Genomic DNA, 16,308 nt, shown 5'->3' with positions numbered 1-16,308 from the left:
TAATAAAGTAACAAATACTATTGAAGATTTTGATTCTGTTCCACGTACTAATAGCTGTGGCGTGCCTCAGGGTAGTATCCTGGGGCCGCTATATTCTTGTGTACATTAACGAACCTACCACAGTCAATAAGTCATCAGTGTGTCCTATTTGCAGACGATACTACTATCATCATAAAGAGTAAATCAACCCCAAAATTTGAGTTCTCAGGTCAACAAAGCATTAGGGTGAAATTATTAAATGGCTAGATACTAATAAGTTAAAAATAAATATTTCCAAAACTAATGTAATTTATTTTAAAACATGGAAAAGTAAGCCCATACAACTTAATGTATCTTATAATACTAGTGTTATAGGAACAAATACATTGCTCTAAATTCCTGGGTATAACGGTAGGACGAACATATTACTTGGAAAACTCATATCGAAAATGTATGTGTAAAAATTAATAGATTTGTCTTCGCTTTAAGAAAAAATTACATGTATAACATCCATGCAAACTGCCCTAATGGTATACCATGCATACGTTTGCTCGGTTATCCGCTACGGTATCATTGTGTGGGGAAACTCTTCAGATATATCACGAGTGTTCATTGCTCAGAAGAAGTGTGTTCGTGCAATGTTTAATATTGACTGGTGTGATACATGTAAACCCGCATTCCAATCAAATAACCTCTTAACGGTTCCCTGTATTTATATCTACGAGATTTCTAAATTTGTGAAAAATAATCCTCAATTTTTTTGTGTCCAACAATAATATAAATAAAAGAAAAGCTACTCATTTAGAATTTCAGTTACCTATTCCTAGATTAGAGTTATTTAGACGAAGCTGTATTTATATGGGTCCCTTAATATATAACTCTTTACCAAAAAACTATAACCGGTCTACCTCCAAATAAATTTTGTGTAATGTTAAGAGAATGGTTATGTCAGCAATGTTTTTACTCAGTTGATGAATTTTTAGCAAAAAACCCATGTAAATTCTACAATTGTGAACGATCTGTGAGGTATAGACTGTAAATTAAAATAAGTTGAATTGTTATAAATGTTCTATTTCTGTGATAATACTATATATTTGAACTGTATAAAGATTTGCATGTCGCCAAGCGGCAAGATGTATATGGCACCTTGACAATGTTTTACCACCATTATGTACCTACATTTTATGCAAATAAAGAATTATTATTATTATTATTATTATTAACGTTCACTCGAAATATCGAATATAAAAATAAATATGATATGACAATCACGCATGACATACAAATAGAATAGATGTATGTATGCATGCATGCATGCATGCAACTTATGTGTGTGTAAGTGCACCTATATAAAATACCCTTAGATATATATCTCGTATTACTCGTAACAGTCTGAACTGTACTAAATTCGTTACCTACTAGTGTTAGTATTAATATAACTTATTTCATAGCACACAACAAGCTAAATACTGTATACTTAGATAGAACTGATTTCGAAACGTCGTAGGGGTTTATAATACTGATAACTGATAGATATATCCAATCCCGTTAAAATTTAATGTAATTTTTTTTTTTTTTCTAGTAAAATATAAATAAATACAGCGTAGAGACTACATTAAAATCGAGTAAAACTCAAAATTTTGTACTATGGTGGGGGCGCTGTCGTCGCGTTTCGTCCCTCTCCCGCCACACTCGCCTCGCCCCGCGCCGTCTAGATGCGACCCGTGCGCAGGATATAAAAAGGCGGCGGTACGGCGGTAACCGAAACAGTCTCTCGTCGGCGCTCAAACGGCGTTGATCGTGTTTATTTCGTTCGTTCGTTGTCAACGTACATACATAGAAGATGACCGGTCGCGGTAAGGGAGGAAAGGGGCTGGGAAAAGGAGGAGCCAAGCGTCACAGGAAAGTACTTCGTGATAACATCCAGGGTATCACGAAGCCCGCCATCCGTCGTCTGGCTCGCAGAGGCGGCGTCAAACGTATCTCCGGTCTGATCTACGAAGAGACCCGTGGTGTGTTGAAGGTGTTCCTCGAGAACGTGATCCGTGACGCCGTCACTTACACCGAGCACGCCAAGAGGAAGACCGTCACCGCCATGGACGTCGTCTACGCTCTGAAGCGTCAGGGCCGTACCCTCTACGGTTTCGGCGGTTAAACGACCTAATCGACAACATCGGGTTGTTTCGTCGCGGCGAGTGTGTGTGTATGTGTGTACGTTGTGAGTTTTCTGAGTCTTCGACGACGACGACGACGGAGGTGTAGTGTCATGTGTGCGATTACTATCTTAACGCGACTTACACTCACTTCTCGCTCGCACTTCTACACACTACCACTGCTGGCTACGACGAGAGTGTTGCCCGCCCGCCTTCTACTATATCATAGAAGACGCCGGCGCTCGCTCAAACAAAAAGGCCCTTTTCAGGGCCGCATATGATTCATATTTTTTTTATAAAATGTTTCTCTTGACGATTCGTCAACTTTACACGAACACACACACAAACCATAATACGATTATATATTATGTATCAAAAAAATAAGTAGTAGGTGTATGTGTAACATGATAGATTTATCCACCACCGAAATATAGGTACCTTAACACTCAGACTTCCTATATACCTAGTTTTGTGTACATAAAAATATATACTCACCTTGACCTGATTGAGGATCATCACATCACAAGTATGGTAATATAATTTATTGGAATAGAAAGATGCGTATCTACATAGTACGTACTTGTGTTCGTTGGGTTAGGTGAACTTAAAGCAAAATTCGTTCGTAATTTATAACATTTTTATTTTTTACAAACCGAACGCACGCTACTACGCGCGCGGGACAGATATTACATTTAATATGTTCTCTCGCAACTGAATATAGGTAATATTGATAATAAAGTATAAGTAAAGAGATGGATTTAATGTATACCATACGATACGAGGTCAGGAAGAAAATGAAATATTATTATTATACAGAATATTGAAACACGTTCATTCAGTCACGAATTTTATAATAATTCTTCATCTATAATAAAACATAGACACGAATTGTAAATAGGTATCTTAGTCCCCGATATTCTAGGGGGTCTTTACATACATAGTACCTGCTTTAGTTTCGTTTCGTATAATATATATTGCTAACTAGTAACTACGACGGCGAAGACCACCAAGGCGGCGGGGCGCGGATACCGTTTGCCTATCTCACGCGGATTATTCCTTTATTTCATACTTCTTGTGTGTTATAATTATTTCGTATTTTTTTCATTTAAATCACAAACTGAATTATCTTCCGATGACCCGTCTCGATCCCGAGTTATATATTGAATTCGTGTCCGTCCTTAGGCTCTCGACTACTATACGGGAGGAGACCGAGCTCGACGACGACGGTCTAGTCGGTGTGTTTTACGACGGTTCACTTTTACTTAGATAATTATCGACTCCAACTGTCGAATATCAACGAAACGTTGTCGTTTTAAATCTTCGATATCTTCCCTGTTGACGGGTCGACATCGATGCTCCCTAACTATATACTTTAAATGATAAAAATGCATTTTGATATACACCCGAGGTACCGGGAGTACGCCGTCGCCGATTTAAATCGACGCACCGATCGCCTCGACGACCTCACGACGTAACGCGCCGCACCTATACGCACTCAACTTCATGGGGGATCGTATCGAACCCGAATATATAATATTTTATCTAGTTTACCTAAATAAAAATTTATTTTATTAGATACGTGTTAGTGAAAAGTTTCAAGCGTTCATACGAGAAATCGTCGCGCGAGACCGCGGCGCTCGTTACGGTAAAGTTTCGTCGTACCTGACCGACGCTATTCGATGACGAGTAAAGTGGCGACATCTAAGTCTCTCTCTATAACTTCACTTTTATTATCGTCGTTTGTTTGTTTACTTACTTACTTACGTACGTACGTGTTATTATCATCATAAAATGGCAGACACAGCAGTAGCTACCGAGGCTCCGGCACCCGCTACCCCGGCGAAGAAGCAAGCAAGACAGGCCGGCGGCGCCGGGGCGAAGAAGCCTAAAGCCAAGCCGACCCATCCTAAAACATCCGAGATGGTTACGAGCGCGATCAAGGAGATGAAGGAGCGCAGCGGTTCCTCGTTGCAGGCTATCAAGAAGTACATCGCCGCCCAGTACAAGGTCGACTCCGAGAAACTCGCTCCGTTCATAAAGAAGTACCTGAAGAGCGCCGTCGAATCCGGCGTCCTAATTCAGACCAAGGGCAAGGGAGCTTCGGGTTCGTTCAAACTCGAGTCGAAATCGGCCGCGGCGAAGAAACCCGCCGGCGCCGGAGCCGGAAAGGCCGGCGGCAAGGCGGCCTCGTCCGCTACAGCAGCGTCGAAGGCGAAGAAAGCCACCGCTTCTCAGGCGGGAGCCAAGACCAAGAAGGCCGCGGCCGCCGCCGCGAGCGCGTCCGCCGCTTCGGGATCGCCCTCGAAGTCTAAGGCTTCGGCCGCGGCGAGCGCCAAGGAGAAGAAGGCCGCCGCCGCCGCCAAGAAGAAGCCCGCCGCCGCGAAGAAGGCCGCCGCCCCGGCTAAGGCGAAGGGAGGCGCCGCACCCAAGGCCAAGAAGACCGCCAAGCCCCCGACGAAGAAGCCGAAGGCGCCCAAACCCAAGAAGGCCGCCGCTACGCCCAAGTCGAAGCCCGCCGCGAAGAAGGCTTCCGCCGCTAAGAAGTAAGCGACGCCGACCCGAACTCGCGTCCCACGGCTACGAGAGCGGTGTTCAGAGACACGGCACGGCACGGCACGGCAGCGCAGAGCGAACACTCAGTGATTTGAATAGTTCGTTGCGTTGCGTTGAGACGAGACGAGACGAGTATGATGATCGCTGGGTTCGTGTTTGTGTACATGTTGTTGTTGTTGTTGTTGTTGTGTTTCGTTCAACGCTCTTTGTAAACAATTGTGAGTGTGAACAGTTGTTTATGAGTTGGCAAAGCAAGCAAGCTAGCAAGCAAGCAACCAAAAAGCCCTTTTCAGGGCTAACAAAAGTTTCACGGTAACCGGTCCGGAGTGACTAGACCGGTACTGTTTCTCTATGTTGTTGTTGGCGTCAATGATGAGAATAGAGATAGAGATAATTGGTAATAGATAGATAGATAATGGTCGGCTCTTGATATATTATATATAGTGAGCCGTAAATAATATGTATGGTACAGGTCCGCGCGGTGAAGTAAGTAAATATATTATGTATAGGTATAATATAGAGATTGAAAGGTAAACCTGTGCGGATGGAAGGATCTAAGGATGGAAGGAAGGAAGGAAGGAAGGAATAAATAAGGAAATGTTAGAAGCAAGAAGGGAACGATTTGAGAGATAGAGAGGTATAATTATGTATGTTGAATGAATATAGATTGATTGATTGATATTATGTTGAATTCCTTTCGCCCCAGACCGACATGGCTGGCGTCCGGCGTCGCCCGGCAGGGCGACGCCGGCAATTTTTTTGGGTTTTTTTTAAGGATCTTCCCCCCCCCCCACCCCGCACCCCGCACCCCGCACCCCCCCATTACTCTGAAACATAAAACGTAAATTATGATTAAAGAAAAAAAAAATATAAACAACAAGAAAAAAATTGTCTACAACTACGTTCAATTATTACACACATTCTAAAACTTACCATAACCAAAATTCGTGCGTGCGAAGGAAAGAGACGGGGACAACCGAAGCGGCGAACGCGCACGCGCGATTGGAGGGAATCGTACGGCTAGCGCGGTACCCCTACCGCTAACGTAACGCGCCTCTACGTGTTATATATAAGCGAAAATGTTTCGACTAGGGGTATTCAACATTCGTCTCGACAACGGCGCGCACGCGTTGTTGTTCCTATTTGTTGTGTTCGAGTTAACGAGTTTATACTAATCATCATGTCTGGTCGCGGTAAAGGCGGTAAGGTCAAGGGGAAGGCAAAGTCCCGTTCGAACCGTGCCGGTCTACAGTTCCCCGTCGGACGTATACACAGGCTGCTCCGTAATGGAAACTACGCGGAGCGCGTCGGTGCCGGCGCCCCCGTCTACTTGGCCGCCGTGATGGAGTACTTGGCCGCTGAGGTCCTCGAGTTGGCCGGTAACGCCGCCAGGGACAACAAGAAGACCAGGATCATCCCGCGTCATCTTCAGCTGGCCATCCGTAACGACGAGGAGTTGAACAAGCTGCTCTCCGGCGTTACCATCGCTCAAGGTGGTGTGCTGCCCAACATCCAGGCCGTCCTGCTGCCAAAGAAGACCGAGAAGAAAGCCTAAGCTATCGATTTGTCATTCAAATCGCTAGCATCGTTGCAGTGATGCGTGTGTGTGGTGTGTGTCAACGGGTGCGTTATGCTGTAGTGCACGCGCGCTTATATCGATAATGTCCATAATTATATACGCATCCACGGCGTGTCTCTCTGTGCGAGCGTGTAAACTTGTGCCATATGTCGATTGATGCGCGCGTCGCTCTACGATCGGCTCGTTGCGCCGCCGCCGACCAAACAAAAGGCCCTTTTCAGGGCCACAATATGATTCGTGTCAAAAATATAATGAAAGACCGTTTCTTTGGAGAGAGTAACGTCACATAATACAATATTATATTATAATAATATATAACATATATACATAAGAGTAAGAAATTGGTAGCTGTCTTCTATCGATGGATGAATGACAACAGAAGGTTATTACTACTACTACTACTACTACTAGACTCAGATTCAGATTAGGTTCAGATCATAAAGATCTTCAATACTGATTACCATACCTATAAAAAGGGATTCATATTCCAATTAAATAGGTTATGAATTTATTATGAGAGAGATATATAAATTTATACATGGTAAATAAACATAATCAAAAAATGATTTAATCGGTCAGTCAATTTAGATGACATGTAGATGACTGTATTATATGGTATTTTTAATTTAATTTTTTTTTTTTTCTTTTTCTTCTCCGAAATATATATTATAAATTTCGTTTGGTTAAAAAATTAAAACAGAAATCCTCTCCCCTCTCCCTCGGCGGGCTCCTCGCCGCAAGACGGATGCCTCCCCACCCCTCGCACCTCGCCCCGCGAACTCGACTAGCTGCGTTGTGATTGGTCGAGAGCGTCGGTCGAACAGGGTACCTCCGCCGCAACGTTATGAAGCTTGGACCCATTATATAGGGTTAAAGATATCTCGAGATGGGTATTCTCATTCCAGCTACGCTCGGAACGTGTTCGTACGTTCCGATAAGTGATCTCTACGTCTATTATAACAGTTGACAAGTCGTATTATAATCGACATGCCGCCCAAGACTAGCGGAAAGGCCGCCAAGAAGTCTGGCAAAGCCCAGAAGAACATCTCCAAGACCGACAAGAAGAAGAAGAAGCACAAGAGGAAGGAGAGTTACGCCATCTACATCTACAAGGTCCTCAAGCAGGTCCACCCCGACACCGGTATCTCCAGTAAGGCCATGTCTATCATGAACTCGTTCGTGAACGACATCTTCGAGCGTATCGCCGCCGAGGCGTCCCGCCTCGCTCACTACAACAAGAGGTCCACCATCACCTCGAGGGAGGTCCAGACTTCGGTGCGTCTCCTGCTACCCGGCGAGCTCGCCAAGCACGCCGTCAGTGAAGGAACCAAGGCCGTCACCAAGTACACCAGCTCCAAGTGAGCGGTCGATTAGGTGAAGGATCGTCCGTCGCCGCCGAGTCGTGTCATCGTCCGATGTGCTACAGTGCGGTTCAGTGTGATATGTGTATATCGAATGTGTACCTAATGTGTTGTTTGTGAGTGCGGCGTGCGTGCGTGCGTGTCGTTGTGAGTTCTCGTTCTGCTGCTGCAGACGAAACGAACACGACGCGTCGCCGCCCGCCGCCGCAGCACGCGTTTATGTACATATTTGAGATATATCATTGATACCTGGACGCCCGTGCGTACGCTCATGTAGACACCCCGACAAGTCGGTGCGAACATCATGATCAAACAAAAGGCCCTTTTCAGGGCCACAAATCTATTCATGTGAAACTATTTGTATATTCACGTTTCTTTGGTTTTGACGTCTCCTCTACATAATATCGACTACAATAAATAAATAGGATGCAAATTGAAGCTCGAAACTGATACAATAACAAGTTGATGATAGTACACACGATTTATATGAAAATGAAAATAATATCACAAACTTGTCCGCCTCTCTACTAACTTACTTACTTACACGCTTGGGTAGACGCTTATTAATTAATACAATACATAGGTGCACAATACATACACAATATACGCGTAAATATAAGTCCTTATCTATTTACGGGTGTAAGATACATTTTAAGGGTTCGGAGGTGATGAATTGGTGGTATTCTATTATAATTAATTAATAAATAAATAAAACGAACGAACGAATATTTACGCTACAATTATAACGAATAAATTGTATAACATAGTTAAATGTTTTTTAATCATTTGTACTTGGAGAAAAATGCATTGAGAGCTACGATAAATACGATCCGCGACGAGCTTTGAGAACGTTTCAAGAGAAACAAAGCTTATTTCACAGCAGAGGGCGCTCGCGAGCGCGCTCTCGTATCGTATAAAAGGGAGGGAAAACATCGGTGGGTTTTTATTCTCAATCGTTCGTTCGTAGCGTGCGGACGCGTGACGATACGGAATTAAATTATTTGATTTAGTTTGTGTGTGGGTTCGTTAATTCGCGACGTAATGGCTCGTACAAAGCAGACCGCTCGTAAATCCACCGGTGGTAAGGCGCCGAGGAAGCAGCTCGCCACCAAGGCGGCGCGCAAGAGCGCACCGGCGACCGGTGGCGTCAAGAAGCCCCATCGTTACAGGCCCGGTACCGTGGCCCTGCGTGAGATCCGTCGTTACCAGAAGAGTACCGAGCTGTTGATCCGCAAGCTGCCTTTCCAGCGTTTGGTGCGTGAGATAGCTCAGGACTTCAAGACCGATCTCAGATTCCAGAGCTCCGCCGTGATGGCTCTTCAGGAAGCCAGCGAAGCTTACCTCGTCGGTCTCTTCGAAGACACCAACCTGTGCGCCATTCACGCGAAACGCGTCACCATCATGCCTAAGGACATACAGTTGGCGCGCAGAATTCGAGGCGAGCGCGCTTAAACAAAACAATAAAGCGTGCTTTCGTTTCGTACCGACGCCGCCGTGGCTAGGCACATGCTGCAGTGCGCAGCGCTTAGCTTACTATCGTCGTTATAACAACACAAAAAGGCCCTTTTCAGGGCCACATATATTTCATATATTATCATCAAAAATAATATGTTTCTTATGTCGAGACGCGTCAATAACGTTCACTCGAAATATCGAATATAAAAATAAATATGATATGACAATCACGCATGACATACAAATAGAATAGATGTATGTATGCATGCATGCATGCATGCAACTTATGTGTGTGTAAGTGCACCTATATAAAATACCCTTAGATATATATCTCGTATTACTCGTAACAGTCTGAACTGTACTAAATTCGTTACCTACTAGTGTTAGTATTAATATAACTTATTTCATAGCACACAACAAGCTAAATACTGTATACTTAGATAGAACTGATTTCGAAACGTCGTAGGGGTTTATAATACTGATAACTGATAGATATATCCAATCCCGTTAAAATTTAATGTAATTTTTTTTTTTTTTCTAGTAAAATATAAATAAATACAGCGTAGAGACTACATTAAAATCGAGTAAAACTCAAAATTTTGTACTATGGTGGGGGCGCTGTCGTCGCGTTTCGTCCCTCTCCCGCCACACTCGCCTCGCCCCGCGCCGTCTAGATGCGACCCGTGCGCAGGATATAAAAAGGCGGCGGTACGGCGGTAACCGAAACAGTCTCTCGTCGGCGCTCAAACGGCGTTGATCGTGTTTATTTCGTTCGTTCGTTGTCAACGTACATACATAGAAGATGACCGGTCGCGGTAAGGGAGGAAAGGGGCTGGGAAAAGGAGGAGCCAAGCGTCACAGGAAAGTACTTCGTGATAACATCCAGGGTATCACGAAGCCCGCCATCCGTCGTCTGGCTCGCAGAGGCGGCGTCAAACGTATCTCCGGTCTGATCTACGAAGAGACCCGTGGTGTGTTGAAGGTGTTCCTCGAGAACGTGATCCGTGACGCCGTCACTTACACCGAGCACGCCAAGAGGAAGACCGTCACCGCCATGGACGTCGTCTACGCTCTGAAGCGTCAGGGCCGTACCCTCTACGGTTTCGGCGGTTAAACGACCTAATCGACAACATCGGGTTGTTTCGTCGCGGCGAGTGTGTGTGTATGTGTGTACGTTGTGAGTTTTCTGAGTCTTCGACGACGACGACGACGGAGGTGTAGTGTCATGTGTGCGATTACTATCTTAACGCGACTTACACTCACTTCTCGCTCGCACTTCTACACACTACCACTGCTGGCTACGACGAGAGTGTTGCCCGCCCGCCTTCTACTATATCATAGAAGACGCCGGCGCTCGCTCAAACAAAAAGGCCCTTTTCAGGGCCGCATATGATTCATATTTTTTTTATAAAATGTTTCTCTTGACGATTCGTCAACTTTACACGAACACACACACAAACCATAATACGATTATATATTATGTATCAAAAAAATAAGTAGTAGGTGTATGTGTAACATGATAGATTTATCCACCACCGAAATATAGGTACCTTAACACTCAGACTTCCTATATACCTAGTTTTGTGTACATAAAAATATATACTCACCTTGACCTGATTGAGGATCATCACATCACAAGTATGGTAATATAATTTATTGGAATAGAAAGATGCGTATCTACATAGTACGTACTTGTGTTCGTTGGGTTAGGTGAACTTAAAGCAAAATTCGTTCGTAATTTATAACATTTTTATTTTTTACAAACCGAACGCACGCTACTACGCGCGCGGGACAGATATTACATTTAATATGTTCTCTCGCAACTGAATATAGGTAATATTGATAATAAAGTATAAGTAAAGAGATGGATTTAATGTATACCATACGATACGAGGTCAGGAAGAAAATGAAATATTATTATTATACAGAATATTGAAACACGTTCATTCAGTCACGAATTTTATAATAATTCTTCATCTATAATAAAACATAGACACGAATTGTAAATAGGTATCTTAGTCCCCGATATTCTAGGGGGTCTTTACATACATAGTACCTGCTTTAGTTTCGTTTCGTATAATATATATTGCTAACTAGTAACTACGACGGCGAAGACCACCAAGGCGGCGGGGCGCGGATACCGTTTGCCTATCTCACGCGGATTATTCCTTTATTTCATACTTCTTGTGTGTTATAATTATTTCGTATTTTTTTCATTTAAATCACAAACTGAATTATCTTCCGATGACCCGTCTCGATCCCGAGTTATATATTGAATTCGTGTCCGTCCTTAGGCTCTCGACTACTATACGGGAGGAGACCGAGCTCGACGACGACGGTCTAGTCGGTGTGTTTTACGACGGTTCACTTTTACTTAGATAATTATCGACTCCAACTGTCGAATATCAACGAAACGTTGTCGTTTTAAATCTTCGATATCTTCCCTGTTGACGGGTCGACATCGATGCTCCCTAACTATATACTTTAAATGATAAAAATGCATTTTGATATACACCCGAGGTACCGGGAGTACGCCGTCGCCGATTTAAATCGACGCACCGATCGCCTCGACGACCTCACGACGTAACGCGCCGCACCTATACGCACTCAACTTCATGGGGGATCGTATCGAACCCGAATATATAATATTTTATCTAGTTTACCTAAATAAAAATTTATTTTATTAGATACGTGTTAGTGAAAAGTTTCAAGCGTTCATACGAGAAATCGTCGCGCGAGACCGCGGCGCTCGTTACGGTAAAGTTTCGTCGTACCTGACCGACGCTATTCGATGACGAGTAAAGTGGCGACATCTAAGTCTCTCTCTATAACTTCACTTTTATTATCGTCGTTTGTTTGTTTACTTACTTACTTACGTACGTACGTGTTATTATCATCATAAAATGGCAGACACAGCAGTAGCTACCGAGGCTCCGGCACCCGCTACCCCGGCGAAGAAGCAAGCAAGACAGGCCGGCGGCGCCGGGGCGAAGAAGCCTAAAGCCAAGCCGACCCATCCTAAAACATCCGAGATGGTTACGAGCGCGATCAAGGAGATGAAGGAGCGCAGCGGTTCCTCGTTGCAGGCTATCAAGAAGTACATCGCCGCCCAGTACAAGGTCGACTCCGAGAAACTCGCTCCGTTCATAAAGAAGTACCTGAAGAGCGCCGTCGAATCCGGCGTCCTAATTCAGACCAAGGGCAAGGGAGCTTCGGGTTCGTTCAAACTCGAGTCGAAATCGGCCGCGGCGAAGAAACCCGCCGGCGCCGGAGCCGGAAAGGCCGGCGGCAAGGCGGCCTCGTCCGCTACAGCAGCGTCGAAGGCGAAGAAAGCCACCGCTTCTCAGGCGGGAGCCAAGACCAAGAAGGCCGCGGCCGCCGCCGCGAGCGCGTCCGCCGCTTCGGGATCGCCCTCGAAGTCTAAGGCTTCGGCCGCGGCGAGCGCCAAGGAGAAGAAGGCCGCCGCCGCCGCCAAGAAGAAGCCCGCCGCCGCGAAGAAGGCCGCCGCCCCGGCTAAGGCGAAGGGAGGCGCCGCACCCAAGGCCAAGAAGACCGCCAAGCCCCCGACGAAGAAGCCGAAGGCGCCCAAACCCAAGAAGGCCGCCGCTACGCCCAAGTCGAAGCCCGCCGCGAAGAAGGCTTCCGCCGCTAAGAAGTAAGCGACGCCGACCCGAACTCGCGTCCCACGGCTACGAGAGCGGTGTTCAGAGACACGGCACGGCACGGCACGGCAGCGCAGAGCGAACACTCAGTGATTTGAATAGTTCGTTGCGTTGCGTTGAGACGAGACGAGACGAGTATGATGATCGCTGGGTTCGTGTTTGTGTACATGTTGTTGTTGTTGTTGTTGTTGTGTTTCGTTCAACGCTCTTTGTAAACAATTGTGAGTGTGAACAGTTGTTTATGAGTTGGCAAAGCAAGCAAGCTAGCAAGCAAGCAACCAAAAAGCCCTTTTCAGGGCTAACAAAAGTTTCACGGTAACCGGTCCGGAGTGACTAGACCGGTACTGTTTCTCTATGTTGTTGTTGGCGTCAATGATGAGAATAGAGATAGAGATAATTGGTAATAGATAGATAGATAATGGTCGGCTCTTGATATATTATATATAGTGAGCCGTAAATAATATGTATGGTACAGGTCCGCGCGGTGAAGTAAGTAAATATATTATGTATAGGTATAATATAGAGATTGAAAGGTAAACCTGTGCGGATGGAAGGATCTAAGGATGGAAGGAAGGAAGGAAGGAAGGAATAAATAAGGAAATGTTAGAAGCAAGAAGGGAACGATTTGAGAGATAGAGAGGTATAATTATGTATGTTGAATGAATATAGATTGATTGATTGATATTATGTTGAATTCCTTTCGCCCCAGACCGACATGGCTGGCGTCCGGCGTCGCCCGGCAGGGCGACGCCGGCAATTTTTTTGGGTTTTTTTTAAGGATCTTCCCCCCCCCCCACCCCGCACCCCGCACCCCGCACCCCCCCATTACTCTGAAACATAAAACGTAAATTATGATTAAAGAAAAAAAAAAATATAAACAACAAGAAAAAAATTGTCTACAACTACGTTCAATTATTACACACATTCTAAAACTTACCATAACCAAAATTCGTGCGTGCGAAGGAAAGAGACGGGGACAACCGAAGCGGCGAACGCGCACGCGCGATTGGAGGGAATCGTACGGCTAGCGCGGTACCCCTACCGCTAACGTAACGCGCCTCTACGTGTTATATATAAGCGAAAATGTTTCGACTAGGGGTATTCAACATTCGTCTCGACAACGGCGCGCACGCGTTGTTGTTCCTATTTGTTGTGTTCGAGTTAACGAGTTTATACTAATCATCATGTCTGGTCGCGGTAAAGGCGGTAAGGTCAAGGGGAAGGCAAAGTCCCGTTCGAACCGTGCCGGTCTACAGTTCCCCGTCGGACGTATACACAGGCTGCTCCGTAATGGAAACTACGCGGAGCGCGTCGGTGCCGGCGCCCCCGTCTACTTGGCCGCCGTGATGGAGTACTTGGCCGCTGAGGTCCTCGAGTTGGCCGGTAACGCCGCCAGGGACAACAAGAAGACCAGGATCATCCCGCGTCATCTTCAGCTGGCCATCCGTAACGACGAGGAGTTGAACAAGCTGCTCTCCGGCGTTACCATCGCTCAAGGTGGTGTGCTGCCCAACATCCAGGCCGTCCTGCTGCCAAAGAAGACCGAGAAGAAAGCCTAAGCTATCGATTTGTCATTCAAATCGCTAGCATCGTTGCAGTGATGCGTGTGTGTGGTGTGTGTCAACGGGTGCGTTATGCTGTAGTGCACGCGCGCTTATATCGATAATGTCCATAATTATATACGCATCCACGGCGTGTCTCTCTGTGCGAGCGTGTAAACTTGTGCCATATGTCGATTGATGCGCGCGTCGCTCTACGATCGGCTCGTTGCGCCGCCGCCGACCAAACAAAAGGCCCTTTTCAGGGCCACAATATGATTCGTGTCAAAAATATAATGAAAGACCGTTTCTTTGGAGAGAGTAACGTCACATAATACAATATTATATTATAATAATATATAACATATATACATAAGAGTAAGAAATTGGTAGCTGTCTTCTATCGATGGATGAATGACAACAGAAGGTTATTACTACTACTACTACTACTACTAGACTCAGATTCAGATTAGGTTCAGATCATAAAGATCTTCAATACTGATTACCATACCTATAAAAAGGGATTCATATTCCAATTAAATAGGTTATGAATTTATTATGAGAGAGATATATAAATTTATACATGGTAAATAAACATAATCAAAAAATGATTTAATCGGTCAGTCAATTTAGATGACATGTAGATGACTGTATTATATGGTATTTTTAATTTAATTTTTTTTTTTTTCTTTTTCTTCTCCGAAATATATATTATAAATTTCGTTTGGTTAAAAAATTAAAACAGAAATCCTCTCCCCTCTCCCTCGGCGGGCTCCTCGCCGCAAGACGGATGCCTCCCCACCCCTCGCACCTCGCCCCGCGAACTCGACTAGCTGCGTTGTGATTGGTCGAGAGCGTCGGTCGAACAGGGTACCTCCGCCGCAACGTTATGAAGCTTGGACCCATTATATAGGGTTAAAGATATCTCGAGATGGGTATTCTCATTCCAGCTACGCTCGGAACGTGTTCGTACGTTCCGATAAGTGATCTCTACGTCTATTATAACAGTTGACAAGTCGTATTATAATCGACATGCCGCCCAAGACTAGCGGAAAGGCCGCCAAGAAGTCTGGCAAAGCCCAGAAGAACATCTCCAAGACCGACAAGAAGAAGAAGAAGCACAAGAGGAAGGAGAGTTACGCCATCTACATCTACAAGGTCCTCAAGCAGGTCCACCCCGACACCGGTATCTCCAGTAAGGCCATGTCTATCATGAACTCGTTCGTGAACGACATCTTCGAGCGTATCGCCGCCGAGGCGTCCCGCCTCGCTCACTACAACAAGAGGTCCACCATCACCTCGAGGGAGGTCCAGACTTCGGTGCGTCTCCTGCTACCCGGCGAGCTCGCCAAGCACGCCGTCAGTGAAGGAACCAAGGCCGTCACCAAGTACACCAGCTCCAAGTGAGCGGTCGATTAGGTGAAGGATCGTCCGTCGCCGCCGAGTCGTGTCATCGTCCGATGTGCTACAGTGCGGTTCAGTGTGATATGTGTATATCGAATGTGTACCTAATGTGTTGTTTGTGAGTGCGGCGTGCGTGCGTGCGTGTCGTTGTGAGTTCTCGTTCTGCTGCTGCAGACGAAACGAACACGACGCGTCGCCGCCCGCCGCCGCAGCACGCGTTTATGTACATATTTGAGATATATCATTGATACCTGGACGCCCGTGCGTACGCTCATGTAGACACCCCGACAAGTCGGTGCGAACATCATGATCAAACAAAAGGCCCTTTTCAGGGCCACAAATCTATTCATGTGAAACTATTTGTATATTCACGTTTCTTTGGTTTTGACGTCTCCTCTACATAATATCGACTACAATAAATAAATAGGATGCAAATTGAAGCTCGAAACTGATACAATAACAAGTTGATGATAGTACACACGATTTATATGAAAATGAAAATAATATCACAAACTTGTCCGCCTCTCTACTAACTTACTTACTTACACGCTTGGGTAGACGCTTATTAATTAATACAATACATAGGTGCACAATACATACACAATATACGCGTAAATATAAGTC

At 45.2% G+C, this 16,308-nt stretch overlaps 7 protein-coding genes across 7 annotated transcripts; all 7 read left to right on the top strand.

Moving 5' to 3' along the window:
• The first annotated feature begins 1,576 nt into the window (after positions 1-1,576).
• Positions 1,577-10,468, top strand: LOC113507806. Its single transcript, XM_026890732.1, has 4 exons — positions 1,577-2,120; positions 6,269-6,278; positions 8,636-9,008; positions 9,880-10,468. Exons 1-4 carry the CDS (start codon positions 1,823-1,825, stop codon positions 10,192-10,194), a joined length of 996 nt encoding a protein of 331 aa, XP_026746533.1. The 5' UTR covers positions 1,577-1,822; the 3' UTR covers positions 10,195-10,468.
• On the top strand, positions 2,131-5,365 carry LOC113507799 (histone H1C-like). The gene has a single exon (XM_026890725.1). The coding sequence runs from the start codon at positions 3,924-3,926 to the stop codon at positions 4,677-4,679; it is 756 nt and encodes a 251-aa protein (XP_026746526.1). The 5' UTR covers positions 2,131-3,923; the 3' UTR covers positions 4,680-5,365.
• Positions 5,666-6,493, top strand: LOC113507802 (histone H2A). Its single transcript, XM_026890727.1, has one exon. It carries the CDS (start codon positions 5,866-5,868, stop codon positions 6,238-6,240), a length of 375 nt encoding a protein of 124 aa, XP_026746528.1. The 5' UTR covers positions 5,666-5,865; the 3' UTR covers positions 6,241-6,493.
• On the top strand, positions 7,139-8,136 carry LOC113507805 (histone H2B). Its single transcript, XM_026890731.1, has one exon. The coding sequence runs from the start codon at positions 7,252-7,254 to the stop codon at positions 7,624-7,626; it is 375 nt and encodes a 124-aa protein (XP_026746532.1). The 5' UTR covers positions 7,139-7,251; the 3' UTR covers positions 7,627-8,136.
• An 80-nt stretch (positions 10,469-10,548) lies between the features above and the next one.
• LOC113507801 (histone H1C-like) lies at positions 10,549-13,425 on the top strand. The gene has a single exon (XM_026890726.1). The coding sequence runs from the start codon at positions 11,984-11,986 to the stop codon at positions 12,737-12,739; it is 756 nt and encodes a 251-aa protein (XP_026746527.1). The 5' UTR covers positions 10,549-11,983; the 3' UTR covers positions 12,740-13,425.
• Positions 13,426-13,726: 301 nt separating this feature from the next.
• On the top strand, positions 13,727-14,554 carry LOC113507803 (histone H2A). The gene has a single exon (XM_026890728.1). It carries the CDS (start codon positions 13,927-13,929, stop codon positions 14,299-14,301), a length of 375 nt encoding a protein of 124 aa, XP_026746529.1. The 5' UTR covers positions 13,727-13,926; the 3' UTR covers positions 14,302-14,554.
• Positions 14,555-15,203: 649 nt separating this feature from the next.
• On the top strand, positions 15,204-16,197 carry LOC113507804 (histone H2B). Its single transcript, XM_026890730.1, has one exon. It carries the CDS (start codon positions 15,313-15,315, stop codon positions 15,685-15,687), a length of 375 nt encoding a protein of 124 aa, XP_026746531.1. The 5' UTR covers positions 15,204-15,312; the 3' UTR covers positions 15,688-16,197.
• The last annotated feature ends 111 nt before the right edge of the window (positions 16,198-16,308 follow it).

Source organism: Trichoplusia ni, unplaced genomic scaffold, assembly GCF_003590095.1.
Source record: "Trichoplusia ni isolate ovarian cell line Hi5 unplaced genomic scaffold, tn1 tig00003155, whole genome shotgun sequence".
In the NCBI taxonomy this organism is placed as follows: Eukaryota; Metazoa; Arthropoda; class Insecta; order Lepidoptera; family Noctuidae; genus Trichoplusia; species Trichoplusia ni.
The sequence above is the reverse complement of the archived record's forward strand: the minus strand, read 5'-3'. Positions and strand labels throughout refer to the sequence as shown.

Bases quoted from the DNA above. Each gene is read 5' to 3' on its own strand.
- LOC113507802 (XM_026890727.1), top strand. From the start codon at position 5,866: ATGTCTGGTCGCGGTAAAGGCGGTAAGGTCAAGGGGAAGGCAAAGTCC.
- LOC113507803 (XM_026890728.1), top strand. From the start codon at position 13,927: ATGTCTGGTCGCGGTAAAGGCGGTAAGGTCAAGGGGAAGGCAAAGTCC.
- LOC113507805 (XM_026890731.1), top strand. From the start codon at position 7,252: ATGCCGCCCAAGACTAGCGGAAAGGCCGCCAAGAAGTCTGGCAAAGCC.
- LOC113507804 (XM_026890730.1), top strand. From the start codon at position 15,313: ATGCCGCCCAAGACTAGCGGAAAGGCCGCCAAGAAGTCTGGCAAAGCC.
- LOC113507801 (XM_026890726.1), top strand. From the start codon at position 11,984: ATGGCAGACACAGCAGTAGCTACCGAGGCTCCGGCACCCGCTACCCCG.
- LOC113507799 (XM_026890725.1), top strand. From the start codon at position 3,924: ATGGCAGACACAGCAGTAGCTACCGAGGCTCCGGCACCCGCTACCCCG.
- LOC113507806 (XM_026890732.1), top strand. From the start codon at position 1,823: ATGACCGGTCGCGGTAAGGGAGGAAAGGGGCTGGGAAAAGGAGGAGCC. The intron at 9,009-9,879 runs GCGAAACGCGTC...GTACATACATAG, and splicing joins CCAACCTGTGCGCCATTCAC to AAGATGACCGGTCGCGGTAA.